Here is a 10,624-nt window from a genome sequence, read left to right on the forward strand (position 1 = left end):
GTAAAGTGAAACAGCAATGTTTCTGCCTAAACCTTCTTCAGTGCAACGGCCAAAAAGGTATTTGAAAAAATTGGGCCTCACTTAATGTAAATTATGTGGGGGTTTTTTTAGAAAATATTGCCATTGATGAGAAAAAAGCACCCTTTCAGAGAAAAGAAAACAAACAGAAAAAATTGCCATTGCAACTTATTCTCTGAACATGAGATGCTCCGGAGCAGGTTTTAGAACTAGTATAGCTTGAGTAAGCAAGTTTTGGGTTAATCAACAGAGTTCAGGGTATATCTGAGGGTAAGTTAACCTTCCTCCTGGTCTTTTAATGATATTGCTGTTCATGCATGTTTACTTCCACTGGGATAAGTTCCTGGAGGTGCTCAAGCTTCTCCACCACGTCAAGGTCACAGCACACAGATAAGGCTCCAATGCTGTCACACTCCCATGATAAGTGTATCGCTGGAGAGATTTAAACATGCAGGGATTCAGACATGAAGATCCAGCAGGTGGGGTAACTGAGATTGATCCTTATTTTTTTCCTCCCAAACATATGTACATAAATTAGGTTTATTATAACTTTGTCACCTGAATGCCTAGAATGAAGGAAGTTATCACCTCTTATGTGGGTTATGTTGAATTTGCAGTGGTTTCTTCCACAGGATACTGTTGAGTGTAACACCAACCAATATCAGTCAACATCCAGGCAAATCATGACGTGATTCATGAACTCAAATCAGAGCAATATTTTTTTTAAGAATCAAACATAAGTATAAATGTACAATAAGTGATTGACACATTTCAATTATCGAAAAATGCAGCATTATTATTTAAATTAAAGGACTTACTTTAAGTTTACAACCTAGAAAAAAGAGAAAATATTTGTGGTGAAAATACAAACAAGTACAACAGTGCAACAGACACAATACATTATTGTGTCATGATAACATGACTGACTACTGCAATAAAATAAGCCCAATTAAATTGTGAAAACTGGAAAGTCTCTGCTAAAACAAATTTTAATTAAATTTTAGTGAAATTTTATTTCAGATAAATTCAGCATGTACTCACTTTTGATCTGCGGCACCAGGTGTAGAATTATGTAAATCGATGTTGTTAAAACTACTGCAAATATGAGACCATATCTTCCCCGTCTTGGTGTATAACATGTGACATCTTTTACAGAGCTGCCATTTTCTGTCTGTATTTCATTCCTAGCTGTACAACTGAAATAAAATAAATAATTTAAATAACAGATCAAAAAAAGCAACTACAGGGAGTAAAAAAAATACACCTACTCTGTCCACTTGGTGCATTTCAAACCTGATGGAGAATAAAACCCGGCTGTGCAGTTCACACATACTGTGTCTGAATTCTTTGTTCCTATAAGCAGATACAGAGTGTTTTCAGAAATAAACCTTAATTTTGATTGAACTAGCCTACCTCTTTAAAAATTGAATCATGATAATAATAATAAAAAAGAATTTGGATGTATTCAGTACCTGGTGTTTTTGTTTCTTGTCCTGGTTCACAAACACTGTGTTTTAGAGCATGATGGCAGTGTGAATTGGAGTACTCAATGCAGTGATATCCATCAAGCACATCACAGACAGTGTTTTTTATTGTAGTGCATTTACTCTGGATGTAAATACCTTGAACTAAAAGCGCACAATTAGCACCACTTTCATATAGGCAATACAAGAAAATTACAATTTCTAAAGTTAATAAAATGCATACTTTCAGCACAGTTTCTGCATGTGAAGCATTTATGAAGCCCATTAGGTTCACTTATGAATGTTCCTGGAGCGCAAGGTAGACATGTGGTGCTCAAATCCCCACTACAGTCACTGCGAACTACTGATCCTACAAACAACACAAAGTAACAGTTGTTCAGTTCTTAACCTCAGGGGGTTTGGAAAGACAGCAGACCAGACATTCAACCAATGTAATATAAATAAGACCCTGCTATGTTTGTATTAGTTTAAAACTAAAGCATGCCGTTATAAGTGATTGTGATAACAGCATTTAACAGGTGTAGCAAACTATCTACATCGGATGCGAGCAAAGCATATCTGTGATAAGCTTGCATAATTTCATGAATATACAATCGATCATTTGTTTCACTTATTAAGGGTTCGTTTCATACATGCTGCAGAGAGTCAATGATTATTAAAAACATTTTTACCTTATGCTTCAAAAGGAGCCCTATAAATAACACGTTTTACCATCGACGTTCACAGAGAAGTGAATTCTGTGAGCGAGCGCTCTTCTGAGATGCTGTTTTTAAATGTAAATTATTCAAGTTGTGCTTACTGCTTAAAGGATTAGTTCACCCAAAAATTCTGTCAGTAATTACTCACCCTCATCTTGTTCCAACCCCGTAAGACTTTCGTTCATCTTCGGAACACAAATTACGATTTTTTGATGAAATCTGAGAGCTGGCTCACTCCTTCAGAGGCTGCAAGTTATTTCAGAGAAGTTAGTAAAAACATTGTTAAAATAGTCAAAGTGACTACAGTGGCTCACCCTTAAGTGTATCAAGCGATGAGAATACTTTTTGTGCACAAAAACAAACAAAAATAAAGATTTTATTCAACTATTCATTTTCTTCTGTGAGAACTGAGATGACGACGCTCACAATCATTTGATGGGAAAGTGTGAAAGGTAAGCCATTCATTTTGCGGCATTGGTAAGGCACTTTTAAGTTTTCTCGTTGGTTTCTTACGATTCGGACATCCAGGAAATGCACACTTTAGAACCATTTTAAACACTACATCGAGACCCATCTGCGTCATCTTCTCCGTTCTCACGTATGCGTCGTGGCGCTCTCGTGAACTCACGTCAGAGGCCCACACGGAAGAAAATGAATAGGTGAATAAAGTCGTTATTTTTGTTGTTTTTTTGCGCAAAAAAAGTTTCTCGTCGCTTGATAAACTTAGGGTTGAGCCACTGTAGTCACTTGGACTATTTTAATGATGTCTTTACTGACTTTTCTGTGCCGGCAGATGAAATGACCTTGCAGCCTGAAGGAGTGAGCCAGCTTTTAGATTTTATCAAAAATATCTTAATTTGTGTTCCGAAGATGAACGAAAATCTTACGGGGTTGAAACAACATGAGGGTGAGTAATTACTGACAGAATGTTCATTTTTGGGTGAACTAACCCTTTAAGTAACAGAATTTTGCAGTTAATTTTGAATGGAGTTCTTGTGTGACTTGAGCAATGCGTTTCAAGAAAGTATAGAGGCTTGTTCGACTTCATGCAGCTCTGAGCATACCGATCGGCGCCTGACTTGAAGCAGCACATGCCCGTTAGAAATGTTGTCCGACTTGATACAGCGCCGACGCCACGTAACTGTGATGTATGCCATCAAAGTACTGCGAGAGCGATTCGAGAGTAGCTGGAGAACTCCTCAAGAGTGGCTGAACGAGCTCACAGCTGTTCCACGATTGGCCGGATTCACCACTAAAGCTCACAAATCAGTTTTTTTTATAATAGGAAACACTTTTTTCATGTAGTTGCGATGTTGTATTGTGTCATGTTTTAAAATAAAACTGATTAAAAAACGTAGTCTCCACTTCATTGATAGCTATAGGCTTATGTTGAACTTTATTCTTGTTCAAACCTTTTACAGTCTATGGTTAAAACACGCTGTATGAAGCATGCCATAGACATAATTAATACATAGACGCCCTATTGGCCGCTTTGTAACGTTGCTGCGATACGTCAACGCGTCCGCCATTTTGCTGAGGGCAAGATAAACGAGTGAGCTGCTGTTTTTCTGGATAAAAGCAAAAATAAAGTTTACATTTATCAACCGATTTCAGTGGTTCGTATGTGGTGTACAAAAAGTTCCATCTCTAATTATTTGAAATCTCGATAGTTAGACTTATAAAATATTATTTTAACAAGGAATTGTCAAAGCTCAAGCAATTGTCATGTATTTGGTTTTTATTCTTGGATAAGAATTGTGAAGACCCCCATACTGAGATATAATTAAATTTTCACAATGAATGTAATAAAGTTTTCTTATTGTGGTAAAAGCATTTTCTGTCTTTAACCCGATTTTAGCTTTTCTTGTGCTTAGAATTTAATTGACCACCATTAAGAAAATGAAACAAATCGACAAATCCAAATCACACTGGCAAGCTGCTTTCTGTATTTTTATAGCACTAAAATGAGATATTTACAGATAGATACTCCAAATATTTCGATTTCGTCTATCGTCTATGGGTGGCAGGTCTTTCTCTGTTATAGCCCCTAAGTTATGGAACTCTCTTCCGTTGGCTCTCAGGACAACAACCACGTTGCACGAATTTAAACATAAACTCAAAACACATTTGTTTAACCAGTATTTCAGTCATGAAAATGTTAATTTGACATAACAGTCACAATGTTAACTGTCTGTAATTAATAATTAATGTTTGTTGTCTTTGTTTTTTATGTTTGTACTGCAAATGTAATGCGACTTGCAACTGCAATCGCTCATTACTTGGACTGGGCAAATGTCCATTGTCCGTTTATGTGTAAACTGCTTATCTACTGTCATTGTGAAGCGTCCTTGAGCTTGGGAAAGGCGCTATATAAATTAAACTTATTATTATTATTAAATATACAATAAAAAGATAACTGATGGATCCTTTATGGTAGCCTATACAACTACAGTGCAATGCAAATAGTAAATATAAGATAAAGTGAGAAGTAATAATAAATAGTTTAGTGTATAGTCAATGAAATAAACAAACAGTATACATCGAATAAAATAGTAATCAATAGTATAATTATATAATATCATAAGTAGGCTACAATAATATAATAATAATAGCATATGTGTTATTATACTATAATAATAGCAATATAATATGAAATATCAATTACAGAATAGACAATAAAAAATAATAAGTTAAATAGTGACTATAGTGAATTGTACAATAATTTAACAGCATAACTATAATAGATTGATAATCTCAAGTGGTAGGCTATAATATAATAATAATAATAATAGCAAATACAATGTAATATCAATTGCAGAATAATATAGACAATAATAAAATAGTAAATGAAATAATGACTACCTAACCTACCCGAAACGAGGAGTATAGGCTAACTGTTACTTGTCAGAAAATTCGGTTTTAAGAAAATATTTAATTTCAGGAAATTTACTTTATAATATAAAATATAGGCTAATATAAGCTAAAACTGTAATATAAATCATGTCAACTCATGTATCAACTTTCACAGCTAAGTTAACTAGTGACATCGCTAGCTATTTTAGGCCCTGTCCACACGGACACGGGTATTTTTATAACCGTGACTTTTTTTACGCGGTTCGGCCGTTCGTCCACACGAAAACGCACTGAAACCGAACATTTTTGAAAACCCCTGCCAGGGTGAGGATTTTCAGAAACGCCGGTTACAGTGTTGTCGTGTAGACAGTGAAACCGGGGTTTTTGCCTTGCGACGTCAGAGTTTGCGCCGTTACCCGCTGTGTTTGACGTCAGATTTGCGCTTCTGATTGGCCAACGTGGCTTTACGGTTAATGTTTATATCGCCGCCTGCTGGCATGGCATGCTCTTGACCGCGCTTGATAGCGTGTTTTTACGTTTTCATGTAGACGGAGACCGAGCATGTGTGGACGGGATTTTTTTTAAAAACGCTGTAGGAAAAACTCCGGTTATAAAAATACCCGTGTCCGTGTGGACAAGGCCTTAGTCTGACTGACTCCGGTGGCCATCTAACGTTTTGTACAGGCCCCAAGCAGCACACCGTACCTCCGCAATATGGCGGCGCCGTTGACGTACGATCCAGGTCAGGGTATATTCTGGCAAACCGTTTGACAGAATATACCCTGACCGATCCAGCGGTCAGGGCGTCTATGTATTTATTATGTCTATGGGATGAAGCAGTAGGCTACATGAAATGAAAATGTGCAAACACAGCGCGAGCGTCTCTACGGGAACCAGAAAATGTCCGACTTTTGTCAGTCTCCGTTTGCAGCTCTCCACCTAACGTTACACTCTGCAACTCTAGCTCGCCGATCGGTGCCATACTATCCAGCCGCAGCCTATGTTGAACACATCTTAGGTCTCTGCAGTAGTATCAGTGGGCGTGAACATAAACAGAGGGGCGTTTACGACCGCGTTACACAATAGACTAGAGGGTATGCGCATGACGTCACCGTTGGCCGGAGTGAATGCGGTCACGCCCACAAGTGGCAAAAAGACTGAGCGGCAGCATTTGTTTTCAGCGTGAATGCCGTGAAAAACACACAAAACACATCTAAAACGGGAAAGAGCTTTGCGATTGACTGTACAACTAGATTTGACCAGAAATCTGAGGTACTGTATATTTTTACAGACTGCAAAAAGCTACAGAACAGATTATATTCTGCATAATTGGATGTTTTTAAATAAACACTGACAAAAAACTATACAAGTTTTAGGGTTGGACGATATGATGATATACAGTATAACATTAATGTAAGTGATCACTCATATTTAGACCTATCTATATTGTAAATATAAAACGTTTACAGGCAAATTTTCTTAATTTATTTCCCCGGCGTCGAAATCAGGCACATATAAATGTCAGGAAACACGATTCCTGGCTGCATGTCTATCCATGGATCACTGGATCTTTGATAAGTTGTAAGGAACACTATATCGACTCCAACTTTTAGTTTAAACTGATAATAGTTTGTTTTACTCGCGTTTTCGCAGTTTCCCCTATTAACTCCAGTCATGCAGCAGCTCTTTTGCCACTCAGTCCGGCTGAGGGGGGCGTGTTCCGGCGGGAAAGTGACGTTAATGCATTCCCTCTATTTGCCCACATCACGAATTTAAAAAGCTTCGTTAATCGTTTCTCTCATCACTAGTATCTAAAGGGAGTAGGGGGAGGCTGCAGACCTGGAGCCGGCAGATATACGCCCCGGCAGTTTTACGACCCTGTTGTTCCTGATGCGTCCAGTAGAGGGATATACTGCGAAATAACATCATTAAATCGACGCTTAATAACCCGTCCATAGACTTGACAATTTTGTGTTTTTTGTTAATTTAAATATAAACGTTATAGTGTAGATCTGCACGGATTAAATTATCTGTTTAACAAAAAAACAAGGGGGGTAGGGTAAACGGACATCAAAAGAGATTGAATTAGGTTACACAAATCAATGCAATATTACATTTTGTCAATATAAAAACATGTAAGGTTCTTTACAACAGACTCAATGATATTATTTGTTTTATAAACCTTTGAATTTAAAGGTTCTGACATTTTCTTAAAGGAAGAAAAAAATGAACTTTATATCAGAGGAGAATATTCTAGAATCAGGATTAGGCTACTTTGAATGGTTCTGTCTTTATGAAGATGAAACTTGCCCAGAAGACAAAGTAATAATACCGTATAAGCAAGTTTAACATCGTTAGAATTAAAATCTGACAAAAATAGATTCTGTCATTTGTATGTTAAATAATCTGCTAAAGTTATTGTTTTTTAGCAATGATGCAACATTTATTATTTATAAACGATTAGCTCGATATAGAGCTAGGGTAGGTAGATATCAATTCATTTATATATCAATGGATGGGTCTATAATGTATTTTGACAGGTTTCTGTTCTATCTGGCTTAAACTTAGCTAACCACGTGTAGGTTTAGCTTCCCCTATCTTCTCTACTCAATTTAAAATTTTAATTTTAATTTTCTTTTGTTGCCTGTCTTTAGCTTGGCCTCTTCTGGTAAGACTCTGTTTACTCCTTGCATTAAAACATACTCCACATGGTTTATAGAGCAATATTACAGTAGATAATGGAAATATGTTTAAAAAAATGTACAGTCTATGGTGTGAACACACAAAAGACACATTTATAATAGGTATGTAAATCTCTCTCTCTCTCTCTAAGTAAAGAGTTAAACTGCACACTCACTCAAATACGTTAAAACACATTAAAAACTTTCCCCATATGGTTTGAATGTAGATTCTGGTTTGAGTTGTTTCTTATAAATGAGATGATCTAATTATCTCATTTATATCTTAATATACATTTTTTCTTAAAATAGCTTACTGATCTGGACTCAAATGTAGGGTATGTGCACTTAATGTGGGTTTTTATCATACTCTGTCTTTACCAAGGTCTCTTTAACTTGGATCTCATAAAGGTGTGTTTGCTTTAGCTACTTAAAGAAACACACACACACACACACACACACACACACACACACGCACGCACGCACGCACGCACACACGCAGGGACAAGGTCAAATTCACCATGGATGTCCTTTTTAACTTTTTTAATGTTTCATTTTTAAATGTTTCATCAGTGAGCAGGAGCAGTTAAAGAAAAAAAAAACAGTTAAAGAAGAGTGGCAAACCATAGGGGAGTCATCATAATTCATAAATAGTGTTAATAAATATTTTTTTGTGAACAACAATATTGTCTATATTTTCTAAATGGCCCATGGAATTTTAGAAAAGGGATAAATTGTGTTTGTCTTCATAAAATGCTGTGTAGAACACTGTTTTGTAGCTGTATGATGACCAATAGAATAGTACAGCAAATATTTCATCGAGGATCCATATGATTACACGGTACTGCATGTCTAATGGGCTAAATATAGTTAATATCTAAATGTGACTTTATATAAATTCACAAAAACATATTTCACTCAGTCTCCTGTATATAAAAACCTACGGTGAATTGGCCTATAACTGCAGTAGTAGGTCATAGCATCACCATAGTTGATCCAACTATGTGTATTTTTAATTTTTCAATTCACAAAAACAAATAGTCTTCTGTAGGTTGAGTGAAGAGAGTGAAGCCCAACTGAATATCTACAGAAAATTTAATCCGTGGAGATCTACACTGTAACGTTTATATTTAAATTAACAAAAAACACAAAATTGTCAAGTCTATGGACGGGTAATTAATGTGTAAGCGTCGATTTAATTATGTTATTTCGCAGTATATCCCTCTACTGGACGCATCAGGAACAACAGGGTCCTAAAACTGCCGGGGCGTAAAACTGCCAGGGGCGTATATCTGCCGGCTCCAGGTCTGCAGCCTCCCCATTTAGTCTAAAGGTGGCATGGCCAATAGCGATATTTCGCATAGGGTGTCAAGATGGCAAGAAACGGCGCTGGACCTGAAGGCATTGATGGATGGACCCGATGGATGGACCCAACGTAGAGACCACGACCGCGAGGACACATATTGGAAGCGTAACTGTTATAGCGGCATATCAGTCAGCAGCAGAATGACATGAAGCATCAGCTGTAAGCGCAAGGCAAGATTTCAGCAATGATTGCATGGGTGAATAATTTTTATCCTAGGCCTACTGTATATTCTAGGAAAATTGTTAGTAGGCCTTGTATACATAGGCATTCTGTTTTCAATTGTTTAATATTTCAAATATCAATCATATAATAGTAAAGGTAAACTATAATAAAACGAATGCAATACATAAAGAATATAATTCACGAAAAGTCAGCTACTAAATAAAGCAGTTTATGCGTCACATCCACTGTAAAAAAAAAAAATCACAGCGTCGCTCATCCGGGTATTAAGCTATTGAAATGTATCATTTTAAATAGAAATTAAAAGGGATAAAATTAGTGTAATGCTGCAACTTGTAAAAATGTCAATGTTAATAGGCTATATCACTAATTATTTTTGTGAGCCTACCAATATTGCACATTGGACAACACTCTCCAGCAGCTGATTTATATTCACTCGGGCCACAAGCTTTTCCAAACTCGAGAAGTGTACAGAGAACTGTTAGGGAAAAAAGAATACACCAATTTAAGTACCGACATTTAAAACTGTAATTATTTAATGTTCAACTGAATGAGAATATTTAACTACTTTAACTTTCACTTTCGAAATGTCTTTGCCATTATTCTATAAAGGCCAGTTCACACTTCAACGACAGATCAACGAGAACAGACACCGGGTTTTGTCTGATTAGCGCGTTACTTGTCCTCGTTCGGCGCTTGGTTTTGCCGACGTTCGGTCGTGGAATGTCTGAAAAATGACGTAACATTACTGAAATCTGGTGGTGTCTGCTCGCATTAATGCTCGTCGTATGTCGATCCAGTGTGACTACAAGGTCTTTTATGCGTTTTGTCTTTTTAAATCTCCACAACCTCCACAATCTCTTGCTCTTACCGTAAAGAAAAATGGCATTCACAAACGTCGTTGTCATGTCTTACAGCTTGTAAAAAAAACCACCATCTTTCTTTGTCCTTGTTGTTTTTAAACCGCCATTTTACAAGTGGTAGGCCTACTCCTTCCGGAAACGTTTCATGGCCATTCTATGGCAAGCCGTTTTAACTTTTATTCATTTCCAGGATATGAATTGTTGATATAAAAAATGTCATTGTGGATATCTGTAATTGTATTTTCACTAGTGAAATGTCACCCATACTATGGCAAGCCGTTTTAAACTTTTATTCATTTCATATGAATTGTTGATATCAACAAATATCAACAATTCAATTGTTGATATCAAAAATTGAATTCTTGATATCAAAAATGTAATTGTTGATATCTGTAATTGTATTTTCACTAGTGAAATGTCACCATAGACTGGTAAGAATTGAATTAGAGAGCTCTGCAATTGTAATTGTTACTAGTAATAATTG

General features: G+C 36.5%; 1 protein-coding gene across 1 annotated transcript; it reads right to left on the bottom strand.

Annotated features, from left to right (window-relative positions):
* Window positions 1-313: 313 nt before the first annotated feature.
* si:ch211-261n11.8 (tumor necrosis factor receptor superfamily member 14) lies at window positions 314-10,185 on the bottom strand. Its single transcript, XM_056260846.1, has 7 exons — window positions 10,149-10,185; window positions 9,666-9,755; window positions 1,726-1,851; window positions 1,491-1,646; window positions 1,287-1,371; window positions 1,060-1,214; window positions 314-450 (listed from the first exon to the last, which is right to left on the bottom strand). Exons 1-7 carry the CDS (start codon window positions 10,183-10,185, stop codon window positions 314-316), a joined length of 786 nt encoding a protein of 261 aa, XP_056116821.1.
* Between the last annotated feature and the right edge of the window lie 439 nt (window positions 10,186-10,624).

The sequence above is a fragment of the Rhinichthys klamathensis genome, unplaced genomic scaffold (assembly GCF_029890125.1).
Source record: "Rhinichthys klamathensis goyatoka isolate OS25496 unplaced genomic scaffold, OSU_Roscu_1.1 h1tg000180l_1, whole genome shotgun sequence".
NCBI classification, from domain to species: Eukaryota; Metazoa; Chordata; class Actinopteri; order Cypriniformes; family Leuciscidae; genus Rhinichthys; species Rhinichthys klamathensis.